General features: G+C 47.5%; 2 protein-coding genes across 9 annotated transcripts; one reads left to right on the top strand and one right to left on the bottom strand.

Moving 5' to 3' along the window:
- The first annotated feature begins 4,791 nt into the window (after positions 1–4,791).
- On the top strand, positions 4,792–15,489 carry LOC118516820 (balbiani ring protein 3). 7 transcript variants are annotated; one of them, XM_036062703.1, is made up of 7 exons: positions 4,792–4,947; positions 8,810–9,241; positions 11,822–11,930; positions 12,148–12,353; positions 12,426–12,731; positions 13,664–14,128; positions 14,668–15,489. In XM_036062703.1, exons 2-6 carry the CDS (start codon positions 8,933–8,935, stop codon positions 13,778–13,780), a joined length of 1,047 nt encoding a protein of 348 aa, XP_035918596.1. In that variant the 5' UTR covers positions 4,792–4,947; positions 8,810–8,932; the 3' UTR covers positions 13,781–14,128; positions 14,668–15,489. The 7 variants fall into 7 exon arrangements, with proteins under 7 accessions (XP_035918596.1, XP_035918614.1, XP_035918605.1 ...); XM_036062721.1 differs by lacking the exon at positions 13,664–14,128 and having other exon boundaries at positions 14,668–15,487; XM_036062732.1 differs by lacking the exon at positions 13,664–14,128 and having other exon boundaries at positions 4,796–4,947; positions 8,806–9,241; positions 14,668–15,487.
- Positions 15,490–15,496: 7 nt separating this feature from the next.
- On the bottom strand, positions 15,497–20,189 carry LOC118516798 (serine protease persephone-like). Of its 2 annotated transcripts, none has more exons than XM_036062689.1 (3): positions 19,456–20,189; positions 17,067–17,702; positions 15,497–16,909 (listed from the first exon to the last, which is right to left on the bottom strand). In XM_036062689.1, the coding sequence occupies exons 1-3, from the start codon at positions 19,562–19,564 to the stop codon at positions 16,581–16,583; spliced, it is 1,074 nt and encodes a 357-aa protein (XP_035918582.1). In that variant the 5' UTR covers positions 19,565–20,189; the 3' UTR covers positions 15,497–16,580. The 2 variants fall into 2 exon arrangements, with proteins under 2 accessions (XP_035918582.1, XP_035918580.1); XM_036062687.1 differs by lacking the exon at positions 19,456–20,189 and adding an exon at positions 17,948–18,587 and having other exon boundaries at positions 15,658–16,909.
- Positions 20,190–20,465: the final 276 nt, after the last annotated feature.

The raw sequence follows: 20,465 nt of genomic DNA, 5'->3' as shown, positions 1-20,465 counted from the left end.
GCTCCGCACTCACTGAGGGCGAAGAGGTCGGAGAATGCGGAGCTACCTTTTTGAAATCGAATAGCGCGCTTAGATCCCTCATTTTATTGAGGCGAGGACTACAGGTAGCCCTTGAGCTCACTACCCAACACTAGTTAGAACATTTTCGGCCATCTTGGTCTACTAGATCCATTGTGCAGGAGATCACCCTAACACCAGAGCACCAACTACACCTACCATGTAGCTCGCCACTAACTACAACAGATGACATCTTCTTGATGATAGCCTCTAGAGGTCGCGGTTTGCTACTACTGACCTCCTTGACTTAGTTTACCAGTATCCGGATAGTTTCTCCTACGTCTGGAAAGACGGGATCGTTCCGGAGTTCGATAACCCTTCCTGCCATGTACAGACCGCCACCGTTCTTAAACATATTAGCTTAAAGATCTATTAGATTATACCGGCTAAGATCACCTGCTCTACCTATAAGTCCCTTACTAGACTTTCGCTTATTGGGAATGGTTCCGATGCGGATACGAACAGCTATGACGGTCTTTCATCCCCCAGAATATTAATTGCCATCATAAACAGATGTGAATCAGAGGTCTCAGAGACCTTAGTCCCTGTTGCAACCCTTCAGGGCGAACTCACCGGATGCCTGAGGATATAGCTAGTAAGCCGTTTTATGGCCGGCAGAAATAGAAGTAGCAGCCAGATAGTTTTGGCTTATAGGAGCAGATCAGTCCTTTACTTCGGGAGAAAGATCCAGATGGGGGATGTTCGTTTCAAGTAACATACCAATACAATTATTAGTAGCCAATAGCCCATCAGACCGATTTTTAGACCTTGGCAAACATCTTGTCCTCAGAGAATATGGAAATGATGCAATAGCGGCGTTTCATACATCCAGGGCCGGGGATTAAATCCCATCCGTGCCTTTCCCCCGCAGTTAGTCAACCAACATCTGGGATATTTCTTGGGCATAGATTTGATTACAGCAACACCAATCTTTGTCCCAGCATCTCCTTCACCCTGCAAACGGAAGTCTGAGTAAGGAAGTGTGGAACCTCGATGTAACCTGGGCCTGGAACTCTCGATTCAGAATTTGCGCCTTGAGTCCTCCAGAATATTGTTGAATCCGACTGTTTGGAGATGCCACTCTCAAAATGTTAAGCTTGTTCCCTTTAAGGATCGATCGGATAGCCTTCGATAGTGAAAGTTCTTGCCTCCTAAAACGTCAAATACTTCACTTGGGTGATCGTTCTGATAGTTGTCGATAGTATAAAATATTTCAAAACTTCCAATTTCATGACTGTGTCAGTATAGGACTGTGCAGGAATAGAGAAGTGGGTGTCTCTAAGGTCCCTAGGAATGCTTCAAAGTAAAGCTAACCACAAAATATCGGAATTCTTCTCTGATCGAGGCTCCCGTGTCCGTTGAGTCAGGAAACCGAGTGTGCACTGCAACCTAACACGATGCCTATCACCTAGCGACCCTAATGCAAATGAACCCGTCCGCGAACTTCCATTGTCCTTCCAAAGAAAAGGCTACGTGCCCCATAAAGGCAACCATCAACCGGTCCAAAGAAATCCAACAGTTTCTGCACGTCGCTTGAAAGAGTCGTTGCATCATCACCGCGACGACGACGCATCACTCCGACTCCCACCTTACCGCTGGAGGTTAAACAAAAGCGAGGAGGCGCACGACGCACATGTGCTCGTCGGCGATACTTACGTATTATTCAATATGGCGGTACGTGTCTGTATGCGAAACAACAATAAAGCCCAGGGAAAAGGATGTTTTGCAAACCGCTTGGACGGAGCGGCCCCCACGAGCTGCATTCCGCACCGGATAGCAAATCATTCCAATGATTATCTCCAATGGTTCTAATGTCGTCGACATAATGGAATCTGAAAATTGACGGGTGTTCTGCGAAAGAGGAGAAAAAAAAGTAATAGCACCGCGCACGTGTGTCTCTCATGTCTACCATGTTGCGGATCTCCATATTGCTCCAATTACTCATCATCGGTAGGCAGTGTTCTCCACCGATCATCGACTATACTATGTGCACAGTGGTCGCGGGTAGAACAAATATTGGGATACAATTGTTTTTGTGTCTTTTTCAAACAAATGTGGAATAACAGCAAAGACTTTGAGTAAATTTGAGTAGATTAAAGTGTTTCTGGAGTTATTTCGGCGATCTGCTGTGTTTTGAGAGGAAGATGCTCTGAAGCGTTTTTTGGCCCCATTTGTATAGAAGGACAATGGAGGAGCCGCTACGGCATGGGGACTGATCACGTGACACCAGACGACCCAGCCCGTAAAGCCCTTTTAGGCCGCTCACACGGACAGAGGAAGCGTGGTAGGCCCAAACTGAGATGGAGTGATGGCGTTTTTGCATCCGCCACAACGGCCGGTATAATCGATCGTCAGACAAAGGCGCTGGAGCCGTGAGCGGTATCGAGAATTGTTGTGGCAATTCCAAGGCCAAGATCGCGAAGCGATTGTAGCGCCGGATAGGTAAGTTAGTAACCGCAAGGGACTTAAATTATAAAAAAACATGATAAAGCTTCCATTACTTTAGGACTAAATGCTCTCAAGAGACAGCAATGATGAACCTAGATTCGTCGGGGATCAAATCCCACCCGGATCGTTCAAACCCGTAGAACGCTATCCACCGCTATCCGCTATCATTAAGTCAAGTGAGCCTGTTAAATAGTCGTAATGACCACGAAGGTCTTTAATCCAGAAAGAAGATGAAGAATACAACTTGTTTTTTGTTCTAGAATTCACCTATAAAAAAACGAAACAAAACTATTTAAAGCTTTCATTGATGTATTTGTACTGTTTCTCTCTCTCTCTATCTCTCGCTGTCTCTCTCTCTCCCCTCCTCTCTCTCTCTCTCTCTCTCTCTCTCTCAAGAGAAATGTTTCGTGCTTGATCTGCTTTCTAGATCTCGCAACTGATATATCATAGCTTGCTATCAAACAACAGTCGTTGTCGAATTCGATAGTTCCTTAAGCCAACTAGAAACAAACTGCTCATTATAACTAAATATAATGAATATTTACGATCGAGACGACTAATGATTTATGACTTGTAGTTGTTGCACAAAAAAATTAATAACTCAAAAAGTTGCGCAAAACTGCACGATCTTTCATCGCACAATCGTTTATCAAATTTGCGAATATAACATGTTGTACATGAGCTACGGTGTTTACAGCGAAAAAATTTGGCATCATGTCAAAATATTTTGGTTGCATTATTCATTTGGGATTTTGTTTTTACACTTAGTTTTCTAACTTTTTACCTGTCAATATGATATTTAGAAGAAAAAAAACTGTTTGTAACAACAATACTTTTCCGATTTAAAACAGTCAAGGTATCTAAACAACTCAACAAGATACTGCTTTTCAAAGTTATGCATTTTTTCATTTTTGTAAAACATGTTCAACTTTGAAAATTCGTAGAGAAGAATTCTTCAGTGGTAGGAATTAGTGATCTTGGGTTTTGCTTAGCTGGAACCTATACATTCAGCAAAAAATTCTAAATTGACGAAAACCTAATATTGGATTTTTTACTTTTCTCCCGGCAAATGTGCTCCCACTGTGCTTAGGCGCAATTCGCAGGGCAAATTGTATTGCATACATTAAACTGATAGGCCACTTGAGCACACAGCCAACCTATCGTACCTGGATGGGGTCGAAAAAACAAGCGTCTGGAGAATGAAAACAAACGCGGCACGAGACAGCGAAAAGAAAGAAAACCGTCCGATCCTGGGTACGGATGAGTCATCGGCGTCACGATCGCGCAACCACATTTATGGATGGCCTCCTCCAGGTAACATGGATCCCCCTTCCCTCCCTCCCCCCTCTCGGTATGTGTGTGTATTGTTTGGTGAGTTGATGCACGCCGAAATTGGAGAGGGTAGTCTACCACCTCTAGCAAGCTCGGGAGGGCTTGGAAACGACGACGGGTGACCTAGACGAGTGTATCCGATGGCGCCTGCAATTATGACGTCGAAAGCAGCCGCACACCGCGAAATGATCTGGGGGGGGGGGGAGACTGGAAGGGAAAGGGGTAGGTTGTTCGGGAAGGTCGGGGGTTCGATCGTGAACTTCGGCGATGCGATGAGCGACGAGCACGCGATTCGCAACCCGCAACCCAAAGAGCGTGGGAAGGCTTTCGGTGTAATGTTTTGTAGAAATGTTTCCTACAAACTTCTTGAGCATAAAACTCAAGCATCTCAGATAGCTAGATTCGCGGTCAGCTCAAGAACGGTGTGGCTGGTAGACAACAACCCTCTAGTGTCTGCGCCTACGAACAAACACCGCGTGTCGTCGGTGCAACAAAGGCGTGTGAAAGCAGTGTTTTGGATAAAACGCGTACATGTAACACAGATCCGATCCGTTGCAGTTGTTGCAGGTCGGCAGGAGCGCGTGTGTATTTGTGTGCATCATCGTGCTACTTGTTCCGTCGGCCCCACTCTAACACGGGGTGGTCAGGTACGGCGACAAACAACACAACACAAACCATCACCCCCGTGTTACACCTGTACGCACCGGTGTGCTCGTGTGTGGGTTTACGTGTTTCATCCCAGCAAACCGAGCGGCATTGCGTGTTACGTGGGCTATACCATCACACATATTCTAATATCTGCGCGATCGAGCCGTGGTATGCGAGGCCTACCGAAGGGGTGCAAAACCCGAACCCACGTTAACAGCTGCGACCGAAGCAGCGTTGTGTCAAAGGCTTCTGCGGTGTGCGCACCACCAACACCACCACCAGCGCTACCGGTTTCGGTTCTCTCTCGTTCGTGCCGTGCGCATTGACGGTGTGAGACGGCTCGCATCGCAGTTGCAGCGCGTTAGTCCGATCGGTCGGTTCGTTATCTCCGGTGCTCTGGTTGCGTCCGTTCTTTTCGGGAAAAAGGGGCAACTGTTAGTGTGTGCTCAGCGGTGAAAAAAGGTGGATAAAATTTTGATGGTGATTGTGAACGGTGGTGGAATGTAGTACTGAAATTTTAACTTTGCTGCGCGTGGCATTTGGGTTGTTTCGGTTGGGCTTCAATCAAACATTGCTTCCTCAGTCAACCCCCTTCTTCGACCAGATCGTGCCCCAAGATACCGGGACGGGTCAGCATTGGCAGCGTCCTTGAGCAAACAAACGATCTCTCGATCTAGTGATCCTAAAGAACGGACAATCTGATTTCTTCTGGCGTCTAGAGGCCGTCCGCATCGCGTATGCAAAAAACCTGGCTCGTGCGTCCTTGCTAACTGCGAACTACGGTCGGAACAACTCACAGTGAAATTCTAGAACAACAACATCCTCATATGAAGAACTGCAAATCGTGATGTTTAGGTTTTGCGCGCGTAAATCCTGAAACTCTGACGTCATTGATCCTACCAACAGGACAGACGAACAGAATCCTTGATGGATGGTTCCTCAACCCCATCTCCTCAATCTCAATTTTCCGCTCCAGCCTGATTAAGCGGTTTTATTCTGCGTGTGTGTGTGTGTGAATGTTTTCTAGTCCTCCCCCGTACAATGAGCCTTCTTCGTAATGATGATTTTTTTTTTAAGAAGAGTTGTTTGCCTGAGATATGTCACGCCGCGTGCTCCACATAGACACTCGGGCAAATGGTTCCCCGCAGCCCCCCTCCCCCCATTTCCGCGCCCAAGACACGTACGACGGCGGTACTCACAATTGGATAATGGTTGGTCACCCAATTATGATGAGGAGGCCGCCGAGAGAGAGAGGCAGTTTTCCGCTTTTGCGTTCTTGATTTGTGCGCCACCGTGTTGCATATTAAACCACATCCTAATGCGGTAGTGACAACCGCGCGTGCGGGAAGGGTTTTTGGACGGTGTAACAGGCAAGGTAACGGCGGGGAGGAGACGACACTAGCAAACAGGCAAGTATCAAGGGAATGGACTGCGCGGGTGACCGATGGCGGATAAGTTAATAGAAAGGGATTTATCAACGGACCACTTGTGCGGGTTGATTGTTTGTGCAGCTACTACGTGTCCACGAGAGGTCCGGTCCACAGGTCCAGTGAGTCAAACCCCGTTCACACAGCTGAGAGGTGCCGGAATCCACCTCACCTCGGGACGGGATAGGAAGTGATGAATGGTGTTTTGTGACGATCGCTGATCATGACTCATGCATCATTTCCGATTTGGTTAATGCTATTTTGCAGCCAGGCGCCATCGTTGACCATACATCCGGGAGTTAGCATTTGGTGACGTTGGATGATATTGCCAACGCCGCGAATCCTGGTGTTGAGATCGGACAGATATTCTAATGTAATATGATCCTGAAACTTATAAGCCTTGTCCATCACAGTTCTGAAGTCCACCTCCCGATGACTCTCAACTTGTTTTTCAACCGAAGTCGCCATAGATGACTCTCCTTTTGTTTCACCTTGTACTCATGTATTATCATCCCCAGCGTGCTGATATCCCAAGGAAAGATATACTGTCCAACTGTTAAGACGAAGACAAATACACACACACACGCATCGCCCGGTCGGACCAATTAGAGTCCCGCGTAAGGGCAAAAATCCGTTTCACTTAGCGGCTGTTAATTTCGCCCGCTCCTCAACCATCCCCCGGGTACTGCTGGAACTGCTAGATGTGGCTGGCAAAAGCTTCCATTAAGGAAGAACGACTGTATGCGTGCGTGCCTGTGAGAGATTAAGACGAGAGCTAAAACCTCATCATCTAGCATCGTTTAACATCCCAGTCACGTTGGTCTCAGTTTCTCCACTGGTAACAGGGCATTACCTTACGAAATTACGAAACTTCCCCGTCGTAGGCAGTTCCTCACCGATGCGTGATGGTGGCTTCCCGAATCCCGATTCGATTTACCTTTCTCCTATTTGGAGTTGGAGAGTCAGATTTGTTAAGAGCTGTCCAAGAGCGTACAAGAATTCTAAGGGTTGAAAATTAAAAAAAAAACTTTGGAATGACTTCAATTTGAATACCAGGTTCAGGTTGTATGGATGCATTAATCACAACTCGAGTCGTTCCCACAACGTCGTAACGGGCGGGGAATTCTAAATCGCAACCACTTGAAACCTGTACGGTTCACCATCGGTGTCGCATCTCGGGGAGTCCACGATAGCAGTGACGTCCTATCTGACGTTTCGTGTGTAACAACCTTCGAAGTAAGCAGTAATTACTGCTCAGTACTGGACCGATATGATTTTGGGCTCGATTTGTGTAACTCTACATTATAAAAGAGTTTTTGTCTTTTTTGGCCTATCGATGGCCTTTTTGGGTCTAGTGCCTGCCATTTCTGGGTTACTAGACTTAATGATACCACGTAGTTGGATAGTCCTCCCGTATGAAGACCGCAGCGTGAGGTATCGTGAGGTACTTTTGGAGGTATAAGGTATCTCTCTCTCTCTCTCTCTCGCTCTTATCTCTAGCTTGAACCTTCACATACCTAATTCTATCAAACTTCTAATGATCTCTATACCTGGTGGGAGGCATCTGAACCGGTTTCCAGACACAGGTGACGATCCTCAAGATGTCAAAAAAAACCTTGTTAGTATTGGTAAAAAAAAACCCGGCGATCTTTTTTTTATACCGAGAAAGGATATAAAACAGAATGTCTGAAGCGCATTAAATTCCTCGGCTTGTCGGACTGAGGAGGCCCAGCAGCTCGAGAGCAGCTAGCCGGTGGTGACAAGGCGCGATTATCGTTTTTATCTCGTCCGGGACGCTTATTTACGGTCGTAAATGAGATGCCCCGTTTTGTTTACGACCCGCCTTCTGAACCGCGGGGTTTTTTTGTGGCTTGAACGTTACAGCGTTGCGTGTCACGTGTTCGGTGGGCACACCGGAAGCGAACCCCACGATGCACGTGAACCCTGCAGCGATAACTTAGTCTCAGTCTCCGGGCGCGGTTGTTGTTCTGTTTGCTTCCGTTGACATTGAAAACAGATGGAAGTTAGAGGCCCGCCCCGCCCGGGTGTAGGAGGTAAACCCAACAATGGGAAAGAGACAATATTTCTTTATCGATATGTGGGTCTTCCTTTGTGCATTTGGTTCTGGTCGAACAGCAACTGCATAATTGTAACACGCCGCACCACGGTAGTTGGCTGTGGCAATCCCCTTCTAGAGGTGACCAGGGTACAGGACAGCCGCAACACACACACACACACACACACAACCCGATCGTATCGATTGAACGTGTGCTGGTAGGGTAGACAACGCGCCAAGGCGTGCGACAACTGTTGGGTGATTAATGTTTGCCGCTTTGCGGCGTACAAGTTTGATCGATGAATCTCCGGAAGCCGCTCAGCACGAGCTCGTATGTCAGTAAGGATTTCAGTTTTGCTTTACCAACCTCTGCACCGGTTGTAGAAAACTGTGATGGTGTCTCAATAGCCTCCCAGAAGCTTAAGGTCACCAACAAACCCTTCGCTTCTTGTTGAATGTAGATGGTAGAGAACCCCGTAAGCAAAACACAAAACCCATGTGGTCACATACTTGTTACACTTCTTCACCTAGCTACTGCTCCACCTCCTCCTCTACCTCGTCTCCCACCACCCCTTTCTTTCTAGCACATTTGTATCGACGCGTGTGCGCTTTTATTTTTAGTCCCCCCCCCCTTTAGGCCCACCCAGATCGGCCTGAATTGGGCCTGTGGGTTTGATTTGCTGCAGGCGACCGCCACCAACGTGGACATCGGCCGGCTTTTTCCGACTTTTTCCTACGCGCCCTACAAAACATATGTTAGCCAAAAGCACGAAGGTGAAAGTGATGTGTGCGTTGCGTGTGTATTTATAATTGTTCATATCGTTCCTTTGCCTCGAGGCAGCACTAGAAAATTGATTCGTAGCCGGTCGGTGTAAGTGTGTGAAACGGTAAAGTTGTGAGTCACAACAAAAAAAGGACAGAAGTGTTAAACGAAAAGAAAAAAAAAAACAATACGATCAGTAAAATGGTCGCATCAGGATCGTTCGGCAAGCGTTCGATGCTTCCGGTAGCGTTGATAGTGTGCGTGCTGGCGATCGTACTGCCGGACGGTGCTGGACCGGTGTGGATGGTCCAAGCCCAACAATCGGCCGATCGTACCGGCGCCATCATCTTCCCGGACGAGCTGAGCACCCGGTACGAGCAGGAGCGGGAAACGCTCGCGAAGGAGAAGCGCGAATCTTCCCGGCGCCGCAACGACGAGGCAAGTGACGGCAGGCGGGATGAGGATGACGTTCGCCATGAATATGACAATGGTTCGGAAGAATTTTACGGGGTGAGTAGGCTGCTTTCAGAGTGGCGAAGCCGAAGGCACAATGGGAGTTATCAGACAACCCGGGTGTGGAGATGGGCGTCTATCTGCACACCGGCGATGGCACTGCCCGTTGGCGCCATTGCGCATTGTCTTCGAATGCGTGTGTCGATGAGTCATTGAAGTACCGTACCGGGGGGGGGACCAGGGATCACGTCCTGGGGGGATACCTGAAGAAAACGGTTCACCGAACTTCGGCTTTTGACAGAGTTTTCTGAGCTGGGCTAGTTAATGTTGAAGCATATTTCGAGGACTCTGCACAGAGATGAGGTGGAGAACTATAGAGTAGACGTACCTGATGTACACTCTTTCTCGAGCCATCGTCCAGACATTACTCAAACATTCTACTAGCGGACACCGTGGAAACCCTGTAATAGCTGCTCCGAATAAGACAAATCAAAACCGATCGTAAAATTTTGGCTGGCTTGCTCGGGGAGCAATGTTCGACGACCACGGCATCAGACATCTCAGCGAAACTCGGAGGTGCAGTTTGAGTCATCCCACAGACGTTGCATTCGCCCACAGCAACATACACCGGATAAGCATAAGTTTCTCCTGCCTACACGCGACGAACCCGCGCCAAGCTACAGGAATGTGCTAAGCTATGTGAATGACTAATGCGTCTGAAACATCTCTCCCCCCCCCTCCCCTCCATTTTATTTCACTGACTACCGCAACGAGACAGCCAATACTTCCAGACGCATCACCTGAACTGGTTGAAGGGCACACGCGTTCGCTCGCGGAAGGTTAGAACTGTAGGTTGACAGTAGCGCGATAGAAAGTGCTTTATTCGATCGAGTGGCGATCGAACATATCTTGAAGTTACCGATTAGTCTATACGGAATGAACGCTTGCACACCAGCTTCTTCAGTGCGCATGGCAGAGATAAGATAAAATTGTCGCGAGAACGCTCTTCATCCGTTCTTCATTGCGTCTTGTAGCGGCTGGTGTTGGCTAGGTGTTGGCAACACAAGTGCCCAACAGGTGATAAACCGTGTCTGCCCGATATTGCTTCCGGTGCCTTTTGGCCGGTCATGGTCACACTGCCACTGTTATAATGACTTCAGTTTTAGAGTTTGTTTCACCTAACAGGGTTTCTCAGGCCAGTTCAATATTGTAACACTATATGCCAACAGCATAACGCGGCTAAAGGCCGAATAGATGCCCCCCCCACTCACGGCACTTACTTTTCGCTACTGAGTTACCTTAAATTTAGGTAAAAGTTAAGCAAAAATGTGAGAAATCGTTGGAATAATTATTTATTTTTATTTATTTATATTTTTAGGATTACGGCTTGACGCCGTATTGTCGGATAATAATTATTTATAATAATTAAAAAATTATAATTTGATGACGTCGTATTGTATAATAATTAAAAATAATAAATAAATAAAAATTAAATAAATCCTTACAGTAAAAAGTCAGCAAAATTGGCTAAAGTCTGAATTGATGCCCCCCCCCCCCCCCCCCCCACTCACGGACACTCATTTTTGCAACTGAATTACCCAAAAGGGTATATTTTTCAGTCTTTTTAAAGTAAGTATTTATTGAATTATTATTTATTTATTATTTTTAATTATTATACAATACGGCGTCATGCCTTAATACTGAAATTATAAATTTTTCAATTATAATAAAAAATTATTACAACGATTTCCCACATTTTTGTTTAACTTTTACCTAAATTTAAGGTAACTCAGTAGCGAAAAGTGAGCGCCGTGAGTGGGGGGGGCATCTATTCAGACTTTGGCCGAAAAATTTACCTTTTTTGGGTAACTCAGTTGCAAAAATGAGGGTAAAAGACTCGAGAAGGCCCCCCCCTAACAAAATTCTATTCTTGTTTCTATTCAGACATTAGCCTGGAATTGCATATACGATGTCGGGTTAGCGTTTATAGTGGCACAATGTTAAAGTGGCCTGAGTAACCCTGTATCTTCCTACACATATGCTTTCACGCGGCAAACGGATACTGTTTGTTCAAGTATGGCACGTACAGGTATGATAAATATACCACAGCGGGAGAAAGAGGATAGAGAGGGAGGGAGGGAGAGGTGGGTACACATAGGCAACTCCGCTTTGCCACTTGTCTTGGGCCGTGTACGATATTTGTATTGCATTGCATTAGCGTTAGTCACGGTCACATCATTACATGCTCCTACTACTATTACAGAAACTACTAGCGGACGGACAATTAAAATATTACTTCACGTCTAGGAAAATGACTATTTATTTCTTACTCTACGAAGTCAAGAAATATTGACTAGGTGGCTCTACTTTCAATTCGACACATTGATAAGAGCCTCCTTTGCCCAATACAGGCAGGCCGTAATGACGCAACGGCTCTGAATATGGCTGTAAATGATTGCAGTTGGGCAAGACCATATCTAACCAACCTAATGTAGGTCGCGCGCCTAATGCAAGGTGTACTTCTAGTAGGTCATTACACCAACACTACTCAAAAAACTGTACCGTCGAACCTTCCTCAACAGGAGTTTTCTTCTGCTATCTGCTCATGTGTCTGCCGTCCCTTTTTCTTCCGAACAGTTACCGGTCAGCTACGCACTACAGCTCTCCGAGCTTAACTCTACCGCTGATATACTGAACCTACTGGATCCGGACTCTGTAGACCAACGTGTGTTCATGGACGGTGGAGGTAAGTGCGAGTTCGCCCAAAGGTATGCAAAATATTGTGCTACAAGCTTTCTACTAGTAAGCATCTTTGCTGCGATCAGGCAAACGAGCAAAGGTGCTAAGGTACTAAGTACACGTCAGGATACAATATTTTGCATACTTTAAGGCGTAACAATCTCCTAGAATAAGTTGCCTTCATCAAGTCCTAATATATTTGATTTTGTCCAAAAACATTACAGAATACAGTGGACGTGACATTGGAGAAAATCCTATTCCGGCATCGTGTGAACCCGAATCGCAGCTGGTTAGTCTGCGGCCGGAAAATCTCACCAATCCACGCTACTACTTCTATCCATCCTGTACGCGGGTGAAGCGTTGCAGTGGCTGTTGCAACACGAACCAGCTTGTTTGCGAACCTGTCGCTAACCGTACCATTCTGTACAAGGTAGGTTAGGAGAGCCATAAGTGGGGAACATCAGCTTTGCATATCCTAACGATTACGCTCGCTCAACCGTAGGTCACCATCCTGGAGTATCGCAGCGGTAAGAAGGATCGTTTCTCGCATCGCGAGCTGGTACCGGTGGAGGAGCACGTCCGGTGCAAGTGTCAGTGTCGCGTGAAGGAGTGGCACTGTACCGAACGGCAGGTGTACAATCCGAACAACTGCCGCTGCGATTGTACCAACCGCGAGGACCGGAACCGGTGTGTGGAGGAACCGCTAAAGCAGTGGAACCCGAACACCTGCACCTGCGACTGTCTGCCGCGGAACGAGGAGTGTACCAGTGGCTCGCACTACGATCGTAGTGCCTGCAAGTGTCTACCGGTAAGCATGGGTGATGTGGACGCAGGTACACTACCTGCACCGTCTACCTCAACGCCACCAGCGTCATCGTCGTCGTTGCCGCCGACCACTCCTACTACTACTACTACTACCACCTTCGATACCACTACTATCACTCCTACCCTCACTCACATCGACACCAAAACAGAACCTGGGATGGAATGAACGGAACCGAGCGAGCAGGATCCACTCCGGGATCCTTCCTACTGCTAGGTGGTGGTGGCATCTCACACTACACCTCCTTCTTCTTCTACCTCTCCTTCTTCACCTTTTCACTATGTCCTAGGACCCTTTACTTTTAATCACTTAACATGTAGAAGGCCAAAGAGATATAAATCCAGTGAAATGAAGTTTCGTTTGCGGTACTGTAATAACCTCACTTACCTGGTGTTAATGAATGAAAATCCTTGAAGAACTCCCACACCCTAGGGCAACTCCATATCCTAAGCCCGAATAACAAGTGTATTAGCGGATATCTTGATTTATTTATCTCTCTCTCTCTCTTTCTCTCTCTTTTTTCCCCCCGTCTTGCACATTCGTTTCCCTTTCGTGCCCTCTCATACTTCCACTTTCATGATGAAACCCCACCCTTAACTCTACCAAAAACCCGTTTCTGCTATTCAAACTCCATTTTGCTGCTCGGATGCGTGCCCCATTACCGGAACTCTTAACCCCAAAACATTCCCCCCCCCCCCCCCCCCTCAACCCTTCCGACCCCGACACCCTCTAACTCAATTATAACCTAACTTTGCTGCAAAAAAAAAAAAACAAAACAAAATGGCGTTTGCTACGACGCTCGTATTGTGGACATTGTTTTAAAACACGCACACCCTCCCCCCCCCTCTTTCTCTGAAACCCTGGAACTCGGGGTAAAATTCCTGGAACGCCTGCCGATTTGTTTTTTTCTTGGACAGAACGAATACTACGCGTATGATGGGGTGGCAGCGTACTGGGACCACCACCAACAGCAGCAGCAGCAGCAGCAACAGCAACGGCCCATCTCCCTCGCTCGCTCTGCCGTTTCCGGGTAAGGGGAAAGTGGGAGTTGGAAAGGGTACCGGTGCTGCTCCCCAGACCAGCAGGTGCATTAAACCCACGTTTGCATTACCAAAACCGAGAGGAACTGTGTCGCTCACTCTCTCTATATAGCTGACAGTTGCAGAAGACGAGCCATATGCATCTATACGGATAGGTTGTAGTGCTTAGGACCACTAGTAAAACAATTGTACTTTAAGTAGACAGCGCGTAAGGGATGGCGCGGACACAGCTGGACGGATTAATTTATAACCCATTTCCCATTTCCCTGAAGCAGCCGTAATAGATTTGCAGCGTGATACCGTGAAACCGTGATTGGGGCGAGTGAAGTGTATGAGTTGAAGGTGAGAGCACCGGACAAAGGTTCTTTCTTTTTTTTTTTTGGCTAACAACTCGCAATCATATACCAACTAACCAAACGGACAAAAATGGAGGACGGGTTGGTGTGTGTGTGTGGGTATCATGGGTAATAGGGGTAATATCTACGCTTCGGGATTTACATGTTCCAGTTTCAGCAGTGAGGTAGACCATGGGTATATATATACAACTAGTAGACCATTCTTTACCCTATTCCCGCTTCTTTTTCCTTACTTGCTCCTCAACAAACCTTACACCTTTCCGGTCGGCGGCGTGTTAGAGACTACCGCCATCAAAAACTAATCCTAGTGGTAGATCCTTCCTTCGCCGTCTAATGAGGCTTTCTTTTCCGCTTAAAAAATCCGTACAAAACCAAATCCCTAACCTCAAAACCGCTAAACCACGCGCTAAAGTAAATAATGCTCTCTCTCTCTCTCTCTCTCATATTCTCGCTGCTAATCCCATTGCCATTCCTGTATGATTTCCTTTTGTCGTATTTCCTCTTTCATGATTTCCCGGGAAGCAGCAAAAACCATGGCCAGGACGCACCCGGAACGTCACGCTGGAGGAACGTCGACGTCTGATCGTGAAACCGATGCCATCGATCTCCTATCCGTAAACTGTTGGTGCACCCTTGTCCCGGGGGGCGTGCGAGGGGAGTAAGAAGCAGAAGATGAAGACGGCGACAACGATAAAGGGCTACGCAATGAAACCATAACGAATGGCGAACGCAAGATGGCGGAACGAATATCGAAGCATATACCGTGCAAATGAAACGAAAATGGCCACCCGGGCAGTCTTTTCTAACGACATCGATACACGCAACGATCCAACTGTCCAACACCTCCACCGGATGTTACGAATCGTAACCCCCATCACATGCATTTCTTTTACGCCCCATTTTTCGCCACGATGGACAATGCCTTCCAAAGCCACCGGTGGCTAGATGTATTAACAAAATGGCTGGGAACTGTCGGTTTGCAAGTCGGAAATATGTGTCCGCCCGTTCTTGGTGACCGCGTTCGGTAAAACAGTTAATAGTGGAAATGCGTACGAGTCCTTACAAATATGGCGCCCGATTCGACAAAAGTAGTATTTTAAGGTTAAGAATAAGATAGCGAGAAGGAGATATCTTTATATATATATACATATGTAGTGAGTAAGAGAGAGAGGGAGAAAGAGGGAGCAAAAACAGGAAAACAGACACACACACAGAATATTAGTGCTGAGGACGGATGCAATGCAAACTATCCACCGATTCAAGTTTGTGATTGCGACAAAAATACAGTTGATTAACGAACTGACGATCATGTGAAAAAAAATAAAAAAAAAATTAAAAAAACATGTGCGTGATGTGCAGTTTAAAGAACATTTAACACCCCCGAACAGCAATAGTTTTATTTTACTTTTCAAGTTTAACGATGTTAAGCGTAACGGATTTTTTTTTTGAACCAGTGAAGCCCTCTAGATGGCGCCACTACGAAATAGGCTTCAGAATAGATTACTAACCGTTGAGTTTTTCTTCGTACGTACTTCTCCACGCATTATACCAGAGTTTTATTGTTGCTTCTTCCTGTGTGTGGCTCTACAACCTCCAGAGATCTTAGTTGTTGTTGGCTACCAATACTGACTTCCATAATTTAGACCGTAGTCACTGATTAGTCCTATTCGAATGAGGTCACACAATCAAAACTGCCATCCGACCTGATCCGTCAGATCCTAGCGACTCCTGCCTTAGTATTACTCGTAGTTGGATAGTCAGTCCTGCACACGGAGAAACATCCCGGATGGGATTTGGTCGTACCGAATGACGAACCGGCGCTACTACTGCTTTGGCCTCCAGAGATAGATCATGCTCAACAGGATTCCATCGGAGACTTTTAAGAATGATGCCATAGTTAGAGCAAGCGCAGATTACAATATATGCAATCCAATTCTAAAACCATTAACATTTACTAGCTCCGGGATCACAAAAACAAAATATTCGTCTTTGAAGAGTTTTTGTATTAAATATCTATTCGGTGTTTTCAAAGTTCTGTCAAAAATAATAACCCTGGCAAAAATAAAATTGTGTGTGTATACTTACAAAAGAAGATAAACAATTTCGACTAAATTATGATTTTTTTTATTGTTGAATGTATATGTTCACGTATAAAAAAAATAAACACCCCCCCGAAAAGGAATATTTGTATGCGACAAAGTCAGGAGTTAGATCACATGTCCCATTTTCCTGTCTCGCAGTCTCCTCGCATCTTCGCTCAAAATAATCGAGTGTTTGGTAGTGTGTACGGCGACTACTAGCACTACTAGTAGGCTAGCGGAACATTTCGTGCATCTGGACTGGATGCTTGTCGCCAGACAAGTTGCGCTATCCGTATTATAGCTAATCGTACATTATCGCTAGGTTCAACTGGCAACAGACCGGGGTTCCGCGGTTTCTCAGCTCTGGCTGCCGCCCCAGACACGTTGCTCAATCCAGTCCAGGTAGCGGGTGACACGGGTGTATAGGCCGGGAATTTGACCACCGCAGGGCGCACCGGTCGATACCACCCCGACGATGTAGAACTTTTGTCGAACGCGCATCACCAGCGGGCCACCGGAATCGCCCTCGCACGCGTCCGTATACTCATCCTGCCAGATTTCGCCCAGCGCACAGAGCTGATCGTCGGTAATGCTGACGGACAGGTTGGCGGATCGGTACATCTGTTTGCACTGGTCCAGCGGTATCTCGTTGACCACCGCCTTCCAAAGTTTGTCGGCTCGCATACCTAGAATAACGGGGGGGGGGGATACAATTATAATCGAGCTCGACTGATAGGTAGGGAGTGTAGGTAGTTTTAGGATTTCTTTTTAACCATCTCAAACCAGCCATAAAAAAGGCTGAAGATGTGAATCCTTAGAGCGAAGAAGTCGGAGCTTGCTTACCATTTCCATCGCTGCCCCAACCCATCACTGTGAGGTTCACCGTCGGTCCAATCTCGCTAACGTCCGTGTTGAGACAGACCGGGCTAACGTCTCGCTTGAACACGACATCCTTCTCCAGCTCCAGCAGCGCTATATCATTCCGCCGGGAGCGGTACTCCTCGTGCGTGTGTAGCTGCCGCACCAAGTACTCGTCCTTTTCCGCATCGTTCGGCAGGATGATGCCCAGGTACACCTTCGCAGGCGACGCGTCCCGGAAGCAGTGGGCCGCCGTCAGCAGAAACCTTGGCGCAATCAGTGACGCACCGCACCGTGTACCTTCCGAATTCTCGCCGCCGAATACCACCAGCGACATAAACGGGAACTCGCCCCGGTCCGCCTCCAGCCGCCGGCCCGACACATGATCGGTAAGGTGTGTCGATCCGCTACTGAAACGTTCACACTCCTGCTTGGCGATGCGGATCGTAATACGATTGCTGGTAGCGTCGCCGGTACTCTGCGTGGTGTCCGGACAGCACACCACTGGATCGTTCCCACTGAACTCGCAGCGGGCACCGTTCGAGCGTATACCGTGCGGGCACAGGGCCGCCTTCCGGCAGATGCCTGTCCGCGTTCCGGGCAGACCACACTTGTCACCCTCTAGGACAGAGAAGAAACGAAAGGAAACGTGTGGGTGAGCACCTTAGCACAAGTAATGCGGAAGTAACGTTTCAGGAGCGGTTGGATTTTTGACTGAATGCGTCATCTTGTCACCTGGTTGCCTGGATGACTCATGGCAACCCCCGTATACAGATTTGATGCGTTACACCGTGGAGCGTGTAACACGCAATTCATTTTTAACACACACACACACACACACACAAGATACAGACAGCACGACTAACCGTAGAGGCTATCGGAATCGATCGGGAAGTTAAAGTCACCCGCACTCCCGCTCACGATATCCACAGGCAGGATGTGTAGCACGGTAAGCAGGACGGATGTGTAGAGCAGAAGCGGTCGGTCAGTCCACACTGCCGCCACTACAGGACGGGACACCGGACGACGTGAGCACCGCATGATTGGCTCGGCGTATCTCGGCCACGGAACTTTATCTGCTGTGTGCGATCTTGTACTGCGGTTCCGGTGTGATGCGCTGCCAGCATCCTATCCTACACGAACGCAACACAATAATGATGAACTGACGGATCCGTTCACACACGCACACCACCATAGCCTTCAAGCACCGGAATAGCGCTGATTAGCACATTCTTCGCAGCCGGTTGCACCAAACATATCGGGGGGGGGGGGGAGCAGATGACGTCGAAAGGGTGGAATGGTTGGTTGACCGGTTGTGCAGAACACGCTACGTGGATTGAAGATTATTTTTTTTCATTTATTTATAGAGGCTTTGAGTCTTAAAGACTTCATTCGCCTCTTTGGACTTTGGACTAAGGACTATTACAAGTGTGGCTCATAGAAAAAAAACTATTGCGGATTTAAACTAAATTTCTCTCTAAAGGTTGCTGATGTGCGGTTTTGTTGATGTTTGTCGGGTGAGAGAATGGTGGCTAGGTCGCTATCTAGTTGGCAGGTGTTTCGGTGTATAGTGTAACCATGGCAATCGGTGAGAATGTGGCGGACCGTGACGTGGATTGCAAAGGAGCAGCCATTTGCACTGTTAGGACTGTGTTCGTTATCAGTCGTTTAGCATCCACACAGCATCGGTAAGTCACTGCGGCTTAAGCTTCACCATCACACACTCTCTCTCTCTCTCTCTCGCGCATCATAATTATCACGCTGGTACTAAAACTAAACACGGAAAAAAAAGCAGGTTTGTACGGGGTTTGACGCATTCCGGTTTGGATTGTTCGCATCTGTCCCCCAAAAACCGGATTCGTTGCCTTTATGTCGTCTTCCGATGCTCTAGGAGTGGAAGCGCCGAATGGTACGGCATGCAGCGGCAGGTTTTTTTTGCGTGGAGACCACCTCTTCGCTAAGTGGCTAAAGGTTGAATAGTGTGCGCTTCCTATATCCATACCCACTAAAGCAATACCACATACACAGCGTGAGAGACAGAGCGATCGTGTACATATAGAAATGTGTCCTCCAGTGTCCTCCGATGCGTATTGACGAACGGTGATCACATTTTTGAACAGGTTTTGAGCGGTGTTTTTCAGTTTCTGACGTTATTGCTAAATAGTTTTCGAGTTAGCAAAAACCGAACCGCAACCGATCGAGTCCTCAAGTAGCTAGGGAAGGGAGAAACCTTGGACCCTGTCGCCGAACCGGTTCGTTCATCTGGCACGCACACTTATTGGGCGCCCGGTGTTGATGGTTGACAGATAGCGGCTGGTGTGCAGTTGATTGGCGTAATTCTCTCTCTCTCTCTTTCACACCCACACACACTTACCGTAAAGAACAGTGTCCATGAAGATGGTGTCCGGGGAGGGAGCAGCCAGCACGACAACACTGGACAAGCTGACCAGCAGCAGCACGAACGCACTGAATCGTCGATCCATCGCCGCACGTAACACGATCCCGTCACCTCGAATGACACTCAAAAAGTCCAGGCAACGCCACCGGCACTTGACATTCGCTGGAACACGCGGTACTGTCACACCGGAGATGGCCTGATCTGGCCCGTTCGACTATAGACGTGCGCGCGCGCACATTCACCACCAATCGCCACCAGCCACCGCATGAAACTGAGCGACACGACCTGGATCGATGCAGTTACTGCACGAGACACCGTCGACCGCCTTGGTGTGTGTGTTTATGCCGTTGGGCAGGTATTTCCCGTCGTCCGTCCAAAAACAAAACTTCAGCGATATTTAGGATCCGGGGACGCCGTTTGAAGTCCACGGTGGAGTTTCTTTTGCGTTTGCGTTGCAAACTATGTTGAAATAGCGCCTGCTCAGTTGTGCAATAGGATCGACCAACACACATCACCAACAACGGAGAGAGGGACAACACAGGCAACACTGATAAGCCACGGTTCGATGCGGGATTTCTAACAGCATCCTGAGCAACAACTCACATCGTTTGACGTTGCTGCGATCTGCAGCACGACCAGCTCTCTATACGTGTGCGTGTTTGATCTGTTTTTCGGTCATTGCAACAATAATCACCAGCGAGCTCACCAATATATGCGCCCTCGATCATATATTCTCTCGCAGTAGTAAAATTATTTCTAGCAGTTACTTAAACCGACTAACCGAAACGTCAAGTTTATGCAACTACCCATACATCGATCACCTAGTAACACACAGTCACTCGTGTTTTATCGTGGTTTAATGGCGTCCTGTTATCTTGTTTGTAAACAAAGGGAACTCTTTGGGAGTAACTCAACGAAACACTAACAACACCGCCTCCCAAGGACATTTGCGAGAGCGCTCATAACTCACACACTTCTGACGCAAA

The sequence above is a fragment of the Anopheles stephensi genome, chromosome X, assembly GCF_013141755.1.
Source record: "Anopheles stephensi strain Indian chromosome X, UCI_ANSTEP_V1.0, whole genome shotgun sequence".
Taxonomy (NCBI): Eukaryota; Metazoa; Arthropoda; class Insecta; order Diptera; family Culicidae; genus Anopheles; species Anopheles stephensi.
The sequence above is the reverse complement of the archived record's forward strand: the minus strand, read 5'-3'. Positions and strand labels throughout refer to the sequence as shown.